General features: G+C 40.1%; 1 protein-coding gene across 3 annotated transcripts in view; it reads right to left on the reverse strand.

Annotated features, from left to right (window-relative positions):
* Window positions 1–15,683: 15,683 nt before the first annotated feature.
* The window catches only part of FBXW7 (F-box and WD repeat domain containing 7), a 181,400-nt gene continuing 176,245 nt past the window's right edge, over window positions 15,684–20,838 (reverse strand). For all 3 annotated transcript variants that reach the window (XM_042049561.1, XM_042049559.1, XM_042049562.1), the window contains 2 exons: window positions 18,772–18,982; window positions 15,684–17,736 (listed from right to left, as the gene is read on the reverse strand). In XM_042049561.1, coding sequence (XP_041905495.1) covers window positions 17,468–17,736; window positions 18,772–18,982 — 480 coding nt within the window. In that variant the 3' untranslated portion in view covers window positions 15,684–17,467. The remainder of the gene's footprint in view (window positions 17,737–18,771; window positions 18,983–20,838) is intronic.

A 20,838-nucleotide genomic window follows, 5' to 3' on the forward strand; every position in this document is an offset into this window, starting at 1 on the left:
CTGATTTCTCAGTATCTCTCTTCCTCAGATGGAGCATCTCTCATTCTTTCAGCATTTGCTCAGAGTCTTCTATCCAGACATTGCTCATCCTTGTTTTCTCAACTCTAAATTCTAAGTGGTGTACAGTCAGTGGATTTTTTGAAATGTAGAATACTAAGCTGGACAAACTACTTCAGGGGAGGTTTGTTAGCTCTTAATGCTGTAATGTTTAGGAGGTTTAGTTTCTTCTCCTAACAGTGTGACAGTCTTGATTGATGTTTGATTTCAGAGCCATTCTAACCCCCCAGGTTGTCTTCTGTCTCCTGGCTGGTCATCCAGTATTTGGGCAGTTGATGGTTGTGACCTTCAGCTCACTGACAAGGGAAGTATAGCACTTAGTGTTTGTCTTTACTGAGGCACTCCTATTTATTTCAGACCACCTTCCATTTTCTTATGTTTGTTTCGTATTCTATACCTGATCTCCATCAGTTTTTTCCCTTTTCAACTTTCCTTGTCCGCACACACAGCAAGCGTATCGCATCACCCAAGGCATTAGCGAAATGACTGCTCACTATGAGTTTTAGTAAGACAATGAGCTAGTGATGATCCTTCAAATACAGTTTTTGAACTGGGAATGTGCATGCTTTATGTAACTGACATTCCCTTTGGTTCACTAGGGAAATGTTGCATGACATAGGTCAGGGCACCATTGATAAGTTCTAATAATGTCACAGGAGTTTGGATTGTCGTCATTTGTGTTGACTGCTACTGATCACCTTGCTATCTTCTCCATGCCAGTAGAACAACAAATCTTTTTTGTTCTCTATTCTTGCCAGCAATTACAGTTAGGTGCACTGAAATCTGAATCTCTGTGTTCTCCTTTTCCTACTCCGTGTATCTGCCTTTTCCCAGTCTTTAAGTATCTCTTTGTCTTCCACACTTTCTTGACGACTTTTCTTGGACACTTTTCTCATCTACGAGGTTGTTGTCATTGCTTATATCAGGCTGACACTTTTTACTTATGCTTTCTTGTAATTATTTGCTTGTAGGTGTCAGATATTGTACAAGAAAATGTCAGCTTTTCAATTAATAGATTCTTTTTAATTACTATTACTGCCCCCTCACATTTAGCAAACTCATTCTTTAATAGCTTTTTGAGAAGAGACTGTTGTTCTTTTCAGATATTTGTGATGTGCCTTTTCTATTTTATTCTGGAGATTTGGGGCCAGGTTCAGACCTAACCTCAATGTCTCAGTGTCTTTGGCTGTCAGGAGACGTGATCTTCAGTCCAAATAAGGCAAGGGCATTTAAACTCTCTTAAGGTAAATCATCCTAACTGTGCCCCAGGCCACATTTAGGAGGTGAAGCCATCTTTGCTTTTTGCCCTTCAAGGCAAGCTCAGCAGATATCTGGCTCATCTGGGAAATGAGCTCATTGAGTTTACATGAAATACTTCATTCACTTAACTTTTCTCCCCTTTGAATGTAGTACTTCTTTAAAGTGCCTTTACAAAGTTGTCTTTCTTCCCTTTTACCACACATCACGGGTGAAAACCTTGCCTGACTGAAATCAGTATAAGCTTCAGTTAGGTCAGAAATTTCACCCTAGAATTTAAAATACAATTATGTTGTGAAATCCTTAAGTAATGTGCTCATTTTTCTAAGCTCACTTGTTCTCTCTAATGACTCTTCAGTCAAAACTAAGTAGAGAATAAGGAAAGCAGTGCCTATAATCTTGATTTTTGTATAGAAAAAAACAATATTACAAGCTAATTTTTATGTTTTCAGAACAAGGCCAAGTTCTCTGCAACTATTTCATTACATGTTAAATAAATCTGGATAAAGAATGGATCTGTGTCTCAGTGAACAATCTCAGGAAATCTGAGTTGAATTGATGACCTTGACATTGGCATTACCTTCTCATGTTTTCACTTTTCCATCTGTAAAATGAGGATAATGATACTGGTATTTCTTTAAAGCCTCTGGGGATCTTTGGCTGAGAACTTTTGGCTATATTCTGTTAGTGGCACTTCTTTACCTTCCAGAAACCCTTTCAAGCTTCCATTAAAAAAAAAAAAAAAAAAAAAAAAAAAAAAAGAGTTCAGCTTTTTGTACTGGCACTTGCAGACTTCAGTGTTGCTAGACCTGTGAGATTTTTCCAAAAATGAGTCATGAGCAATGGGCTCTTTCTTTTGCAGCCCTTGGTCTTGCAGCTGAGCTAGAGAAGGTTGGTATTTTTGCTTTGCAGCAGAAACACCCACCAATTTTGATGCTTGCTGGGAACAAGCACGACAGTTCTCTTGCCGTTAGAAAGGGAAGCCTGTATTGGACTCTGCTCTTAGAGCGGTTCTTTTGGAGTCCCAGTAGAGAGCTAAGTGTTTTTTAGAATATATTTAAATTAATGAAGGCATTAAAGGATGTTGGTGCTTAAAAATAGCACAGAGCTGTTCTTAATGACATAGAATAGTGGTTCAAAAGGGAACAGCTCTGACTACACCATTACGTAAGAAATAAGGAGAAAAGAAATCAAGTTTGCTCGAAGACCAAAAGTCCTACATTTGTAGGAGAGGAAGATAAAGAAACTGAGAAGTCTTATTACATTGTGGCAGTTTCTGGTAGACCATGAAAGTGAAGACTTTCTAATTATCAGGAGGGGAGGGTGTGTGGTTTTTTTTTTGTTAAACAACTGAGGATTTCAAATGAGAGAAGTAGTTGTTACATAATATTTAGCACAGAAACATCCCAAGGTTTCTGTGCGATTCCCTTGGCATGGAGTCAAGCAGGGATAAAGTACTTATGTTTCTATGTTTCTTAAAATGACTTTTTCAACACGCTGAATGGTTCTGGTATCTCAGGGGAACAGTCTAGGCCAGACTTGACAGTGGAGTTGCATCATAGGCCGCCGTCCCAATGGAAATGGGAATAAGCAGACAACTTCCATTAGAGCCTACTGTTGAGATTACAGCAGCTTGTTGGAAGTACTGTTTGCATTCCAAAGAGTAATTGCACATCACTAGAACATGTCCCTCTTTGTTGCGTGGTAGAAAAAGTCGATACTGGCTTGGCAAAGAAAGGAAAGAGAATTGTTTACTGCAAGTGGGAAAAGCTTTAGGCCCGTATTTCTATGCCATGGCATATTCTGTCTCCTTCCATGCGGAAGACCTTAAGAGCTTGTACACTTCTATTCTCAATGATTTGCAGCCTTATATGTTTTCCAAGTCTTGAATCTAAGTTGCAATTCTGTTTTTTTTTCTTTAATGTACTTTCAAAGCCAAGGTTCTCCAAACTTCAGCTGCTAGCTTGGGGGAAACCGTTCCACTGCCTATTAAATTTTACTGTGAAGCAACTTTTCCCCAATAATCCGATTTTTCTTGATTTCTTCCTGTTAATGCTTAGATACTTCTCTTTATTTTAACCCACAGATTTCCTAGTTTCACATCTTAAAATATTTGTAGATTTTTTGTAAGCTGTTCTTATGTCCTCTTCATTTTAGGTCTGTTGGACTCTTTGGATGTCTGCCCTGTGAATCCTTTTATTTATTTTCCCACATTAAGGTGATTGGCACTGAATGCATAGTCCTAAAATGATCCTTTCCTATGTACATCTTCTGCTTACGCCTCTGCTTGTGCAGCCTAATCTTTCATTTGGTAATTTGTTGCCAAAGCACTTGGCAAATTTGTCTTTCACAAATACCTTTCACAGGTCATTGCTGAAAGTTTTCTGCCCTACTCTAATGCCAAAATGCAAGTTAGCTAATTTAAACTCTTGAAAGACATTAGCACAGAGAAATGATTGAAAAGTTTATTGGGTGGTGGAAAGCTTTCAGGTTAACAGTTTTGCATTCAAAGGTGATTGCAAGGAAAGGAAGGTGGGAAGACAAGACTATCTGGGTAATCTCTGTACCTGAGGAAAACCTATGGTAGCCTGTGACTGCTGTAATGAGCCTTGGGGCCACTGGCAGCTGGCATCTTTCAGCTCCACTGCCTTGCCCTGGAAGGCTGGACCACCATGAAGCAGCTACAAGATGAGTAGTAGAGTGCAAAAGCTCATTTAAAACTGCAGCTGCCTTTTGCTCCCTGTCTTTGCCAAGTATTTTGTGGTGAGAGCTAATGATCAGCGTTGCTGCCTCCCTGCGTGCTCCCCCTGAGGAGGGCGCAGGCCGCAGCTCGCAGGCGTGCAGCTCACGCACCCTCTGTAGCTGTGTGAGCCCTGCTCGCCTTTACTGCAGCTGATGTTCACTTGGCTGGTTCTGTGCAAGGGTGAGCGATCCTGCACAATACAATATGTCCCTTTTCTTAATATCTATCTCATACATTTGCTGATGGTTTTCAAGTTGTATCCTCTTTGTATCTGTAGCTGAGACTGCTGCCTTCCTAAGTCCTGGTGTGGGATTTGCTTTACTCTAAGGCGTTTGGGTTATTTTACCAGTCTGCATTTCCTTAGCCTATTCCTCAAAGCATTTTTCAGTAAGAACAGTAGTCAGATAAAATATAAAGGGGACTTACAAGAAAGACTGAGAGAGATTTTTTACCAAGGCTTGTAGTGACAAGACAAGGAGCAATGGTTTTAAACTTAAAGAGAGTAGAATTGGATTTGACATAAAGAAGAAATTTTTTTATGATGAGAGTGGTCGGACACAGAAAAAGGTTGCCCGGTGAAGTTGTGGATGTAGCTTTGTTGGAAATGTTCAAAGTCAGGTTGGATGGGGCTTTGAGCAACCTGATCTAGTGAGTGATGTCCCTGCCTATCACAGGGGGATTGGACTAGATGAAATTTAAAGGTCCTCTCCAACCCAAACCATTTTATGATTCAGTCCTGAAAATAATTTGGCCTATTTGACAGGTATCTGGATGTTGAAAGTTGTGTCTGTTCTTTGTTCAGTGGTGTAGTTTTTAATGTCCTATCAAGTTATCTGAGTTCAGTTCTTCTTTTCTCAGCCCAACAAAGCCAGGGATAAAACTGTTTTCTTTCTGGGTACTAATGCTTGATTCAGCTGTACAGGTTCTCACTGCCTCTTTTGTCAGCCTAGGAGAATGCATATGGGAAGTGCTTGTTGCACCTTGGGTTTTTGTCATATGCTTCTGTTCAAATGAATGCTTTGTTCTGTGTTTGCTTAGCTAGAAGAAGAAAGCAATTCAATTTCAAGCCATTGTAAAGACCGTGTTCTGCAAACCAAACTTCTTTTTACCTTCCTGCTTTCTCTCCTTTATGGCATATTGATTTACCTTACTCAGTTAAGTTGGGCCAGGCCCAGCTTTCTGCCCAATTATGTGTCTCAGTGTCTTGCAATTTCACATCTTAAGCAGAGCTCAGGCTTGTTCCTCCATGCTGGGATCAAGCTCTGTAACTGCAGGTTCTTGCTGTGCATTTCCTTTGGGCTCATAATGGGCAGACAACGTGCAGCTACACCTGGAGGTGAAACAAGTGGGGTCCACTGCAGACATTGAACAACTTCCATGCAGAGCGTGGGGTTTCTGCTCCTCCTGCTTTCCCATGTGGCACCATCATGGAAATGAGCAGGACTGGGCACAGAGATGGATTTGAGAATTTACTTTATGGGTGTTTGAGTTATCTCTGCAGAAGGTGGTGTTGAGGGTGCACAGCCTATGGTGTCTTGAGCACAGGTGCATTTCCTCCAGAAGCGTTCTTTCTTTCCCTACCAGCAGCACATAGATTGGTGTTCAGTGTGGGCTAATTGCCTGGACATGGAAAACTAAATTGGGGCAAAACTTCTGATCACTTCTCTAAGGAAAGAAGCCTAGTCTGATCCTGTGTTATATCCCAGATGTTTGCTGGGATGGTTAAGCTGGCCAGAGGACGTGGCTCCTAAGCTGACCTGACTGATTACTGTTGCCAGAGGGGTTTAAGCATCTGAATGGAGTCTGGGTGTCAGGTGAGCATGGGGGTAAATGAGACAGGAGATGTGGGAATGGCAGGAGTTTAGATGAGTGCGGCACTTCTGCTTTCCCTGACACCTTTTGAGACATTCACCTAACTCGGTGTCTCCTGAGGTTTTAGCATCTCATCAGGATGCTGGGAGAGGCAGACCTGCTTTGCTGCTGGCCACTTGCTTCCCCTGTGCTGGCAGCTAACTGACCCCCTTGAGCCAGCTCAGCTCACTAAACCTCCAGAAAATTGACTGTTTCTAAAAATGTGAGTTCTCCAGCTGTCTCAGCAGATCAACTCACCACTAGAGCCAGTTCCACAGGGCAGCAGGGAATCTCTCTTAGGAGCAAGGCTCACACTGACCGCTGTTCTGTGAAACAACCACCTGTCCTAGCTCCTTCCCCTAGGCTGAGGGTTGGTGCTTCCCCAATGCCTTTAGACTGCCTCTAAACATAAGAAAACAGTAATTCACTGACTTAGATGCACCTGGTGTAGAGAAAGATCCAGTGGAGTATTACAAAAGCTGCTTTGACATACCTGCTATGTTTTTGAAAGAATAGTACTGTATTTTTAAGAAGCGTCTTAGCATGCACATGGCTGTATAATTTACAAATTGCTTATATCTAGCCCAGAACACTAAAGTTTTTTATTCAGACACTGTGATCCATTTTTGTACTACTTTGTTAGAGCATGAATTTTCAGTCTGAAAAATAATGTTGTTGTCTCAATTTCTGTTGCCGGAGGTTGGTCATACAGGACTGTCCTCAGCAGAAGACAGCACTGTAGTTCATACCAGCAATTCAGCTTTTATGCAGTAATAATTAAAAGAAAAAAAATTGTGTTTATTTACTGGCCAATTATCCAATTTTTTAAGATTGGTCTTCACTGAAAGTTAAAATGAAGAGAAATGCAAAAGGAAAATTAGGTCATTAATGTACTCTTTGCTTCTAGTTTTCACTTCATTTGATTGTAAATTGTTTGCAGTAAAATTGCAAATTAGTAGCTTGGATAAAGCACTATGAATTCCTTCAATATCAGATTTAAACGAGGAAGAACTGGGCCTCTAACCTTCATGGAGTAAACTGTAGCTGGATGCATTCCTAGGGGCTTATTATCCATTCCTCCATATTATTTGCTTGAACTCTCAATTGCTCACTGTTCAGTGCACATTGGGTGGATGCTGGAAAATGCCTAAGAAGAGGTGAGGTGGAAACTTAGGCAGTGGGATGCTCTTACTGCCAAACAGACATCAGAGGATGTGCCACATCCCACAGCAGGCATCTGAATGGGAATGGCTCTCAGAAAACCATGTTGCTTTCCAAGCCTAGTGCGAAATTTACATCCTGAGCTGGCGGAGAGACAAGGGTTACACTGAAAATAGGTTTTCCACATTTTGTAAGAAGAGCAGGTTGAAATAGCCATCCCTCCTGGAAAGGAAAAACACTGCATGAAGTGTCAGTTCATGAAGTCAGTTGTCTCCATACCTCTTACCAAGTACAGGAGAAGTGTCCTAAAATGTTGGCAAGGTAAATTTTGGTTTAGCATGAGATATTACTACTGCCACTTCATTTATTTTATGACTAGGATAATTTCTTCCTGTTTATCACACAGCTATTCATTGCCTGTGGAGCAGTGTCTTTTGTTTCACCTTTACTGCTTTTACCAAAAGCCAACCTGACAGGAAGAAGGCTCTTTATGGGCAATATCCTGAATTTTGAGAGAATAGCCATGGAGAGATCGAGATTGAGATCCTTTTATAGAGGGTCTGTTGGGTGTGGGGTGGCTGTGGCCAGCCTGGAGGGAAGGGTTGGTGGCTGGAGGGACATCTGTGTGTGCTCTTGCTAGACAGGTGTTTGGGAATAGGGTGCTCCTATGATAGAGAAAATTTAAGCTCTGGTTTGTATGCATAAATAACTGGATCCAGGTACTAATTAGAGATAATTTGTCTGGAAAGTAGAAGATTAAAGGAACTCTTTTCTTCCTGTCAGAACAATTTTGTCTGCATTGTGCTGTCTGATAAATCAGATTGCTTAATAGGGGTGTCGTTTGGATTTTTTGGATTTTCCAAGAGCAAATCAGAATATGTCGATATTAGACCCAAGGCTTCTTTCTTCTCTGGTGCACTCCTTACGTCTATGGAAGAGCTTCTGCCCCCTTTCCTGTTGGGTTTAGCTCCCTTTGTCTGCTATGTGGTAGCTCCTGATAGCTGTGCAAGGTACTCGTCTGGTTGTCAGTGGGAAAGGCTTCTTCACCTCAGGCATTCAAGATACAGTGCTTGTCACATGTCCTGCTTTTTGAACTTTGAACCTCTGTCTAATTCTAACTTATTTTTTCTGATCCAGTGATCCTTCAGCCTGGAAAGGATGAGCAGGAACATTCATCTGTTGTCAGCCTTGTTCAAGCCATGGGGAAGTACAGTAGTTGCTGTTCTGCTCTGGCTGTAAAACAGCAAATAAGAGCAAAACGTTTGGATAGGACAAGCAAAAAAAAAAAAGGTGTAGGAAATCCTATTTATCTTTCTCACTGAGTAAGCACAGCCATACACACTGAGTATGGCATACACAGTTTGGGCTGTGTATTGATGGGAATACAGGGAGAGGAGGTTACCTGCAATTGTTAACAGTGCCATTAAGATGAAATGAAACAAGGAGATAAAAGATATGGGAATTTGGGTTTGAGTTTTATTGGTTTGGCTTGTTTTTCTGTGGGTTTTGGTTGGTTGGTTTGGCTGCTTTTTGTTCTGCAAAGATGAGGATGTCTTATCCGTGACTTTGTTGCTCTGGACACTGTGTCCTTCTTAATAGTTGCTTCTCCTTTTGAGTGATGTTGGTTTAACACAATGCAGAAGCCAAGGCTCAGATAAGTACTGGATGTCTGGGGCTTTTTCCAGTGGCATATATTGTGTCACTAGAACAGTAAAATCTCAGCAGCACCAGGATAGTGTACCTGGTCCACAGTCACAGCCTACGCTGGCTCGGGAGCTTTTATTGCTTGCGCTGTCAGTGCACATTAAGAGTTAGTGAGCAACGTGCACTAGATTGTTTTAGACATGGGCTGTATATTATTCCTAACATCCCCTGACAGACCATGCTATCCCAGCTGTGCTGTGTTGGTAGCACCGGAAGGAATATCAGCCACCATTATTGAGTTTGGAATATAGGTTCATTTACAGCCTCAAATTCTTATTTGTTATACAGAGCTTTATAAAATGGGCATCTGTGGTGATGACCAGTTTCTGTCCAGAGGTGAATCTTCTAAAAGTTTGTTAACAAAAGTAACTTCCAAATACTGCACAGATTTAGAAAATCATGTGTTACCTATGTTTCCTAATGAGGAATGTTTTCAAGATTGCCTTTACACACTAGATTTCCTTAGGAGTAATAAAACATAATTTTAAAATAAAATACTATATTTTGTCAGAAAGCAGAAGAGAGAATGCTTGATGAGTATTGAATTAGTATTAGCATTAGAGCAATGCTTCTTGCTCAGTTGTTTGTGAAATTTGTGGTAGACTAGTCTGTGCTTAAGAGGGCATGATCCTATTGCTGTTGGACCATTTGAGTTATTTGTGGACCATGGATAGACAAACATTAGATGCAGACAAATAAATTAATTTTTCTGAGTGGTCTATATTTGCTTCTCATCTGGCTTATGTATCTGCTGCATATCTTGTATATACAGAGGGGTGTGAAAAAGACTCCAGCTTGCCAACTCAGATCTTGGAATGAGGGAAGAGAGGAGAGCTGGCTCTGACTGTTCAAAACAGAGATGTTCATGAACGGAGAATGATGAGGAAGATAAAAAATCTGGAAAATAGGGACATGAATGGTAAAACATGAAAAGAAAAACAGAGGGAACAGGACAAAGGAGGAAAGGAAACATAAGGAAATTGAAGTGAGATTGTCAAAGAAAAGGGAAAATAAGAGGAGTAAAATAGAGGAAAACAGAAAAATTATCTAGTTGTCAAGTCTTTTTTTAAATATGTAAAACTCTAAGTATTCCAAGAAGAGAATGCGTATGTATAGAAATGAATATGTAGTTTGAGCTTTTTTAAATTTAGGCTGTAGTCTTGAATTTTTCAAATCAAACTGGAGACCTGTGGGCTTAGTGGAGCCATATCCCATTTAATTGTAGTACAAGATGAACACATTAGTGGTATCTCACACAGGGCATTCCTCCTTCTTATTGCTCCTCTGCCCTGGGTTGTCCCTATTGTGCCATGTGGCCAACAGTGATAAATAGTGAGTTCTCAAGAGCTGATTCTGCTCAGAAATGGCTGCCTGTAAGCAGGTGAATCCACACATACCAGTTTCTGGGTTTGAAATCTGAAAGTGTGTGTGAGACTGAAGAGTGGACACAAGGAACATCATGTTACTGTGTTGTTTTGCATTACATTGGAGTATTTGAATTGTTGCAGTAGTTAGCAGAATGGTAAAGAGCATCCAGTGCATGCCTAAAGTGTGTGCTGAGTGGGCAGTAGAAACACAAAGAGAAAAATGTTTCTGTAAAACTTGTTTATTTGGGAAAATGTGTATGATTGTTAATTGAAACGCTCACTTCTGTCTACTACAGGAGGAACACCAAAGCAGACAAAGAGCAGCAAACAGGCACATTTTTGGAGCCCTATCTAGTCTACAGCTTTTGAATTCTTCCTTTTTCCAAAGTTTAATGTGAACATTTAAAATCAGCTCTGAAATGTATCAGGAAACTTCAAAGAAAAGGGCAGTTTGAAAAGAGAGGGGAATGTAGTACTCAGATCTGTATATCAGGGTAAAGGAAACATGATTTATGCTCTTTCTGTATCTGTAAAGCTGTGGTATTTCTAGAAATTCATTTCAAACTGAGGAGCTCAAAATAGAACTCCAGTTTAGGGAGAGCGGTACTGCTCAGTTTACTGCACTGATATTTACAGCCATAATCTGAATCTTTCTGTCCCTTAGAAACCATCAATCCTCTCGAAGGTGTGAGCATCTTCTCACTCTGTCAGATTTGAATATTTAATCTAGAGAATGAACTTGAGTTTAAATGTGACTCCTTTGGCAATGGAAACTGCCTTTGAAGTTTTTGGATCTTCTACATTCCACATTTCCTGTTTTAAATTAAAAGAACAAAGCACTCTCAAATAATGCACTGTAAGCACCCTGCATCTCAGACATGAGGAACCAGACAGAAGGAGGAAGTCTGGGGGCATTTCATTCGTCTTCCCATCAAACAATCTGCCCCAGGTAAGAGCAGTTCAGGTGAGTCAGAGCTAGCAGGGTTGGTTGTATCCTCAATTACAGGGCAGCCCAACTAACGGCTTCATTAAAAATCTTACTCTTGTGCTGTGTTGTAGACAATGATGAAATACGCCACAGTAGCCATGGTAGGATGTAAAATTATGATCTCTTGGAAAGCCTCCCCTCCCCACCCCACCCTGCCCCCCAAAAGCCCCAAATTGTTGTCATCTGCCCTTCTCTGAATTCCATAGGTCACTTCTGATCCAGCTTACATAGACCTTCCAAGGTTTTTCACTGTCCTTAGACCATGACTTCTCCCAGCTTCCAGGAGACAACACTTAGGATCCTGCTTAAACTGTGGAACTTCTTAGGATGTGCCTATTTTTCAGGAGTTGAGATCAACTTGAAATTTACCTAATTGCACCAGGTCTAGAACATTTTTTTCAGTCTAAACTCAGGCTGGGGATGATTCATGAGGTTCATGATGGATCTCTCACTCTGGGATGAAGGATGTCTTCTCATCTTCATGTACTACACCCTGGAGCATTCGGTCTTAGACTCGAGGTTGTGCTGTCCCTGTGCATTAAGTGGCAAAATGTACAGGGTAGATTCCAGCAGCATAGAGGACAGAAAGCTCAGCTTATCTTTCACCAACACCATTGCTACCACGTTAAGGCTGGACAAGATCAGCTTGTCTGTAGGGATCAGGGAGTTGAAGCTGTATCTAAGCAAGGCAGAGGTGAGGACAAAGGAGAGCTGAAGGATGCCTTTGGCCAAGTCTCAGTTGTCTCGTACAGTCTGTAATTTAGAACCACTGCTGAATTGGCAACCACTGTGATTAATGATTTCTGCCATCTCTACTTCTTGGGGAGATTCTGTCCTAGCTTAGTTAAAGATTTTATAAGACTCTCCTGTCCCAGCTGGGCTAGAGCAGCGCACTGCACATGGGCATAAAGCCATTGGTTCTTAGGCAACTGCAGTCTCACAGAGTGCTGCAGCATTTCCCCCGGCAGCTCGTGCTCCTGGTAGCACAATGCACCACTTCTTTGCCCTGAAGTACCACTGCAGCTGCTGGGCCAGTGGGCAACTTGAACAGGAAGCAAGAGCTTGGACTGCTGACTTTTTGGTGATCTGGTTTGTAAGACTCTCAGAAGGAACCTGGAACAGCTTTTATGTTAAGACATCTGTTGTATTTATAAACCTGCACTGATGCTTGAAGAGTTGTTTGAAAAATTGTATATGCCATTTTTAGATGAAGTTTGAGAATCCTGGTGGACATCATATAGATCAGACACTTCATGTATAATCATAAACATCGTGTATCATCATAAAATGCTAAACATCATTCCACGGGTATGTGTATCTTTGCACAGTGACAGGAATCAAGGTTATAGACAGAATGGCAGGAAATGGAAAGAAAATAGTATTCCCACTGTTATTAAAGATTCAGTGGTCAGTACAGCTTGGATATTACCCTTTAAGTAATAAAGAGTTTGTCAGAATGACAGAAGTAATTACTGGCAAGTTTTTCTTTATTATTACTACTGTTATTATTATTTGGCTCTTCTGTTCAATTGCACAACTTCATTGTTTCTTTTTCTGAATGATCAGGTGTTCACTTACTGGTAGAAAATTTTGACCAGACTGATTGTAAGAGATTAGCATTTCTTTTTAACCGGATTCCACAAGCTGATCAGAAGGACCTCTCCATAGGAATGCTGGAAGAATTGAAGGCAGCTGAGCTTTTTGCTTTGGCAAAATCTTATAAGTGGTATCAGGTGGATTCTGTTGGGATGGGAGCTGGTTGCTGATTACAAGTGAGGAGCCAGGGGAGCTGTGGGAGAGGATCTGTTGATGGTTATGTCCACATCACTAATTAGTGCTGTGCAGTAGGAGCAGAAATATAATGCTAATTACAAAATTCTGGTCCTGAAAACCTCATGTCCACATGAATGTATTTTTGAGGTGTTGGACTAGTTCTGGTTTGGTTCCACATGCTCCTCCAGTGGCTTGAGTGCCTGGAGTGTGCTCCTGGAGAGCTGCTCCAGATTTAGTTACACCCTGAAGGAATCCTGTTAGGGGTCTCCAAGGCAGCACTGTGTTCTATTGGGAAAGCTGCTGATCTGAACTACAAACTGGTGTAGACATAGCTGTTAAATGTCTGGTCCTATCTCCTGAGTAAGCAAATTGAGACCACAGGAACAGGCTCTTGGAAGAAGTGGCAATACTAGTTCTGAGTTACTGTTGGCTAAAATCAAGGTCCACTGAGAATTATTATGTTACAAAAAAAATCTTAATATTGTTGACTTGGTTTCATATACAGGAGAAAATAAGGAAGCTCTTTCTAGGGCTAAAACTAAAATGGGAATCAGCATGAAAAGAAGAGAGTAGAAGTGCCAGGAACACCACTGCAGTTATGTCTCTAGGATAGCTGCAGTATTTTGACATAGCCTACGATGACTAAGCCACTGGATTTAAAAAGAGCCTGTGTACTGAGAGCATAAAGATGTTATAGTCTTATACAAGTATTCTTAAATGTTTTTATTTTAAAAAAACCCCAAACACTCCACCCACCTTAAAATCAAAGTCTAATTACACAGAATGAAGATGTCTCCTAAGCAGTCTCACTTGGAGCATGTGCTGCCAAATAAGAAGAATTCATATGAAGTGAGCTATATTACGGTAAGTCAGCAAAAGGGGGGTGATAAGGGGGGTGTAAAGAGAAACTGCTCAGTTTCCTACATGTAACATGTTTACTAAAGGCCCATCTTTGAAATCCTGTCACTTTAATCACAAAATTTCTGCTTATTGAGCTGTGTTGTTCAGATGCCTCATAAGCAACTCCTACAAACCTGAACAGATTTCACAAAATTCGAAGTCTTTAAAGTCCTAACACAATTAACTTTGTAAAGTTTTTTTACTGAATGGGAAAGCTTTCTTAAAAGTATTTTTAAGTACTGTGTTGGTTTTTGTATTTAATGTGACAGTCAATCATATCTTGACTTTGCAGCCAATAGTTTATTTGAACCTAAATCTGTGATGAAGAAATCTGAAAATATGGTTTGCTTAACAAGTTCAAGTTAGTCTGCATTAATTTGAACGTTTAGATACTGCTGGAACTGCACCATCAACAGGAGAGCCTCTCAATTCTGGTTAAGCACATTTTCCTCCTGGTCTATTGGCTGCCTAAAATGTACTTGAACTGACTGTACACCTTGAACCGATTTGGATTTGTTAGTTTCCTTCTTCTGTCGTTTCCTTCTTCCATCCAGATTTGTACTCCTGCCCTCCAGCACAACATTACTCAGATACCTCTCATCCTCCCGCACCATCAGGCCAGCGCCTTCGCTCTTTGAAAACACGTAGTTGCAATTTCTAGAAGTCATGGAAGAAAATTACATAATCTTAAAAGCTATTGCTCTGCTCACTGCATTAAATATTCATATTTCTACCCTTCTATTTCCATCTCCTCTCACAAGTACTTCAGCCCACACGGGTGCACCTTCTGCAATTCGGGAGCTCAGTCCTGGCCTGCACTCTCAGCAGAACCCAGCAAAGTCCTGGCAATCTTTCACTGCCATTTTAGGAAAGGATTGACTTTTTAATTGTTTTTACATAAATAAGACACAATCATACCTTTTATATTGTCAGTGCTTGCTGCAAGCTTTTTTTCTTAAGCACCAACCCAAGGAACAGATTTTTACAATTTGGAGCTGCTCAGTCACTTCGGATGGCTTTTTAATCTCGAGAGGCCAGATGGAAGCATGATCCTTCACCATTGCATGTTTTGCATAATGCAGGGATTGGAATTAAATTTTGTTTGCACATAGTCATAGATGTGTAAGTATATAAATGTTTTTCTTCCATCTATGCATTTTCTCTTCTAGTGTTTTGGTTTGTTTTTTTTTTTTTTTTTAAAAGACAGCTTTCTACAGGGGAAAACTGTCACAAACAAGCAAATGCTATGCCCTGACAGAAAAGCTTACGCAGAAGAAAACAATGATTTTGGTCAAGGAGATTTGAGACAGAACCTGACACTCAAGTGCTAAGTTTCTGAGAGAGATGATGACTTACCTTGGTTTCAGGGCAATGATAAAACTGCTGTTGGACTGATGTGGAATGATGGGGGTTTTTAAACCATTTCTTCTGAAGCTTTATTTCAAGCTCTCCTACAATCCTAACTTTGATTTTAGTTGTATTTATGGATTTATTCTTTGCTGTCAACTGCAATCAACTGATTGAAATCCATAAATAATAAACATCAGGTTTCAATTTAAGATGCAGTAACGAGATGCTATTGGAAGAAGTTTTACGCACTTTAGCAGCTTTTTATAGCTGACTTCCCCCAGAGCAAGGTCCTGACACATTCCTCGTGAGAGGGAGCGAATGTCTTTCCTGCATGTTTGTCCAGACCCATGTGACAAATCCTACCTGGCAACTGAAAGAGAGGACACTCACACACCTGCTTACATAAAATGTCCCAAGCCATATTTTAGCATCTTACCAGTAAGATGAGCAACTCAACCTGCTTTACCCCTCATAGGATACCTAATATTAAATTAACAGCTAGAAAATAAAAAATTAAAAAAGAAAGACATACTAACATGAAAAAACACATTTTATTGCACTTAAGTTATAAGAAAATAAAATTTCTAAGTGAATCAAACCATAGACACAATCCCTTTAAAGGTTGTTTTCCTCCATCATGTCAGGTTGTTACATAACTAAAATTAACCAACTGGAATCTGATTGTTTTAAATCAGACTATAAATAAAACAAAAACAAAAACAAAAAAAGGAGGAAAAAAGATCGCCTAGGATACAGTGTTAAACCACTTTCACAGTTCAGCTTGAGTTGTGGCTCTTGGAGAATGAGGCAAACCATTTGACTCTTTCGTTTCTCATTTTGTTTGCATGTGACATCTTTACAAAAACGTAAGTTTTTGCTCTGTCAGTTCCTCCCAGCAATAACTGTAACAGTTGTTTTTTTCTCAACTACTGTAAAACACTAAGACTGACCAGCAACTTTATTTTAATTTTTGTATTTTATAATATTTTTAAAAAATTTTGTCAGTTTTTTTTTTTAATGTATGTTCATTCCATTCACCACAGCCCTCACAAAGAAAAATTTCCCCACAGAACAGGCTGCAATAGCTTTGTTCCAAGGAATGTGTTTTAATTTTTGCCCAGAAAAAAGAAAATAAGCTTTGCACACACACTCAATTCTTTATTTGCAGGCAAACTTCACTCTTAATTGTCTGAAACTCTTCCACTCTCAGCCTCTTAGAGGCACAGTTGGCTCAAGTTTCAGTGGCAAAAAGTCTTTTTCTGTAACCAAACTAGAGCAAATTTGGAATTCAGTCTGGGACTAAAACGTCACAGCAGAAAAAAAAATAAAAAAAAATAATTTGCTTTTCTTTCTTTCATTTAGCAGCATAAATAAGTTTGGCCACTGGGAATACAGTACAGGGGTGGGACAACAATCCCGTAATTGAAGACCTACTTCTAGCACCAGCATTGCGAATTAAATCCATCAGAGGACTCTCAAAACCCAGGACAACTTGCCACCTCAGAGCAACTTATGCATTGAAGAGTGTAGATGGAAGCAACAGTAAATAGATTAAACAGAGGCTAATACTGTGATTGACATTGGCAATGATTGGCAAAAAAAAAAAAAAAGAGGAATAAAGAAAAAAAAGAAAAAGCTCTGATAAAACTGTACAAAACAATTCACAGTAATATTTTAGCTTTTCCACACCAGGAATGGACTCTTTGTTTTTGTTTTTGTTTGTTTTTCTCATTGCAGATGCTCTCTAGTTTTTGAAAGTCAACCAGTGACTGCTCGTGGAGGTTGGAAGGGACCTTGGAGGGAGTCCGGTCCAACCGCCTGCTTGGAGCGGGGCTAAGGGACAGCGCGTTGCTCGGAGGGGCTGCCGGGACCCAGGGTGACCCAGGGGTGCACAAGCAGGCTCGCCTGTGCAGCTTATTTCAAGATCTTTGTGGTAAAATAACTTGTTAACAAGAACTGTAACATTTTTTTTTTCACTCCAAATTGCTCAAGGAGCTTTTAGAGGAAAGTAAAGAAATTAATTGCACCTGGTTTCATTTCAAAAGTTGGATTTTTGCAAAGCTGCCCCGGTCAAAAGTGTAGCCTTTTTATGTGACGAGACAGCAAAAGCCTCTCTTGTCAGTTATAGTTTGTCATCTTTGTCTTCTCCTTCGTAGTCTGTAGGTCTTTAGGATCTGTTGCCCCAAGGCAACATCCTGCACCACCAAGGACAAGGGATTTTTTTCCTTTTTCTTTTTTTTCTTTTTTCTTTTTTTTCAGGGGGGAGGGAAAGGAGAACATCGTCTACACGTTTGGACAAATTCATCTTTCTGCCCTTCACTTCATATCGACGTCAAAGTCCAACACCAGCAGCTTTGTTTCCTCAGTCCCGTTGCGGCTCCCAACTGCACACACCAGTTTTGTGTTAGAAGCTCTGATTCGCCACACGACGCCTCCACTTCCCCCACTCTCCAATGTGACTAGATTTCGGATAAATTCACCCGTTTTCAAGTCCCAAAGTTTTACAGTCCCATCGTCTGAGCTGGTAATTACAAAGTTCTTGTTGAACTGTAAACAGGTCACAGCACTCTGATGCTTGTTGGGACCTGTAAGAGTAAACAAAAACATTTCTATTTGTAATTAATTAGAAAGCAATGTCAGACAGTGCTGCATCTACAATAAATACCTTGCTATTTGCATACAGTTCTTTCCATCTACTAGAACTATTAAAGAACTATCTGTTTTAACTCCTGGGTTTGTACATTAAAAGGTACAGAAGCCTTGCCATGCTTTCAAAAAGTGAAGGCAGGTATAAAAAAATTCCCCACTATTTTCTTTGTCTCAGTGATCTTGTTGTGCTGTGTATCAGCAGAAAGGCAAACATACACTTGGGCATCCATGAAAATTAATTTAACCATCCACAATGAGGCGACCGCTGTAAGAATTTGTCTCCAAGTCCCTTTGAAGTGTTATTATGAGATTACTCCATCAGTAAATATTGACAGTTATATGCTGACATATAAATATATATGTTAAAGCAGCAGTCTGCTTTACAGGCAAATTTAATTTTCTGCTCCAGCCAGCACTGCTGCATATGATATATGAGAATGATATAAGACCTTTTTTGTGGGGAGAAACACAACCATGTGTTTGTGTGCATGATGCCTGAGTGGCAGCTGTCAACATGAAGGAAAAAAAAAATTTTTTACCAAAATAAAGACAACATCTTCCACTTGCATCTCTTGATTTATTGCAACAGACAGTGTACTTTGCCTCCTGATCCAATTAATCTGTAGGCTTTGAAACATTCAAGTGACCCCTAAATAAATACATTGACTGTCTATTTTGAGATGTAATTTCCTACATATTTCTGTGGCTTATTAGGCTAATATACCCATAGCAAATTGCCATCAGTCCAGACCATCTGCCTTTCATAATAGGCAAGTGATTTGAATAGATTAGATTAAATACATTTTGTTCTTCTAGTTCAGAAAAAGATCATACAGCTGTTATCAGAAAAATATTTAAGTTGTAAGTGGTCGGCACTTGTTTCTTTGTATGTATTTATTTTTTTTAATGCAGAACCTGCAGCACAGATCACTGTAGGCTGCTTGATTTACATGAAGGTAGTTTAAGCTTACCTTGCAATGTCTGTAAACATTGTCCTGTTTTAATGTCCCAGATTTTGACTGTAGAATCAGCATTCCCAGACACAAGTATATTGTCCTTGAGTTCCATTCCACTTGTGAGTGACTGGTGGCCTGTTAGAGTGTGAATGCAGTTGCCTGTCTCCACATCCCAAACTCGGATGGAAGTGTCAAGAGATCCGCTCACCACATGGATACCATCAAACTACAAGAAAGGTACATCTATTACAAACAGTTATATTAGCATCTTACAAAGAAGGCTATTAAGCATTTAATTGACTAAATGCAAGGTTAGATACTATATATATTCAGAATCTGCAGTTCAAAGTAAGAACTCAGTAGAGATGGCCACGTTTGATACCAGAGCAGGTGATTCATGGTCAGTGCAATTCTCTGTTGTAGACACGGGCTCTTGAGGGACATGGTTTGAAAAGAGACTCTGAGCCCCGGTCTTTGAAATGTAATACATCTCCTTTAAACACAGCAGATCCTGACTATCCTGCAGCATGCAACAATAAGATACTTTTCCTGAAAAAGATGTTAACAAGCCAACCTTGCTTTTTACAAGTCAGAGGGACTTTAAGCAGGAGAATGACAACAATGTTATTCCAGAATCATCTACACGAAAGTCACAACATAGGGAAATGGAAGGAAACGTAATTGAAAAATGTGGGGTTTAGCTATTTTGTTACCCTAATTGTGTACAGTAAGGAAGTGTAACTTTCCAGTCATTTTAGGGAAAGCATACAGGCTAAGATATGAGATTCTTTTGACCATGTAGAGAACAGAAAGGTGGAAAATAACTTGAGCTATAGTGACAATGACATAAGAGTCCAGAATTCTCAAAAAAGGAAAAAAGCAGTGGAATAAAACCAGTGGGCTTCAAGAAGGAATACTTAAAAAACCCGAGACTTCCTTCCCATGAGGATTTTATGTATCTGTTCTCTGAGGGGAAGAAGAGTTCAGGACAGTTGGCACTTTCTTAAAGACACAAACTATCCTGTGTGAAAGAAAGATGGGAAGTATTGTAAATTACTGAGACCCACTTGGCTAAACCACAAGGAATTGTACAAAAAGTAGAAACTAGATCAATAGATGTGTATAAAAGAGCACACTGGGACAAAACCAGAAAGGCAGGGCAAAACACAAGATAAAACTAGCAAGAGCCATTTCACTATTGTGTAAAAAAGTCCCAACCAAAAACAAAACAAAAGAACCACACCAAGAGGAAGGCCAAAAAAACCTCATTTATCCTCGGTGGGAAGGAAACACTGACTGAGGCCAGCTATTTAACTTTTTTGTTTCAGTCCTCAGCCATCCAAGTGTAGGCTCACAGCACTAACGCCAATGACAAATGAGTACAAGCTTTTGCTAGAATGGGGGAACAAAATCACATAAGGCAAGTTGTTTTAAGACAATCTCAGAGACATCTGCTACTATCTTTGAGAACCCATGGAAGACAGACAAGTTTCAGATGGCAAATACAGTTCCTTCCTTTATTGAAGGTGATCAAGGCATCAAAGGAGATGATAGGATAGGGGAATTATGGATCAACCAGTCTAACTTCAGTTTCCACTAGGACCTTTTAAGCCCTGAGTAATGTGGTAAGTAGCAGCAAGCACAGATTTGTGGGAAAATTATCTTAACCAATATGATTTTTTTTTCCTGTAATGGAGTAAAAAGCCATGTGAAACACCAAATGTCTTGGTTGTATTTTTACAAAGAGGGAGACAAACTTGTGGCGGGGACACTATTAATATTCAGAACTTTGTTCACAGTACTATTAGAGATACCAGAAAGTTTCAAAGAGGTCTGGCATTCACTATTTTCATTAGGTTTTGAGTGACATTTGAAACAGTAGAACTGACCAAAGGCAAAGAGTGTAGAAGTGAAAAGTGTGGAGATCTGAACTTGGCAGGGAATGAATGAAGGTACAGCTGCAGCCTGGGAGAAGGAAGGCTGGGCAGGAATCTTGGTTATATTTAAGGCAATCTGACACTCCTTGTCCATGTGGACTAACTGGTATCTGATAAGGCAAGGAACAAACCCAGTTAAGGGAAC

This window comes from Corvus kubaryi, unplaced genomic scaffold, assembly GCF_017639235.1.
Source record: "Corvus kubaryi isolate FWS band 111438036 unplaced genomic scaffold, C.kubaryi_AGA036_p1.0 71, whole genome shotgun sequence".
Classification (NCBI taxonomy): domain Eukaryota; kingdom Metazoa; phylum Chordata; class Aves; order Passeriformes; family Corvidae; genus Corvus; species Corvus kubaryi.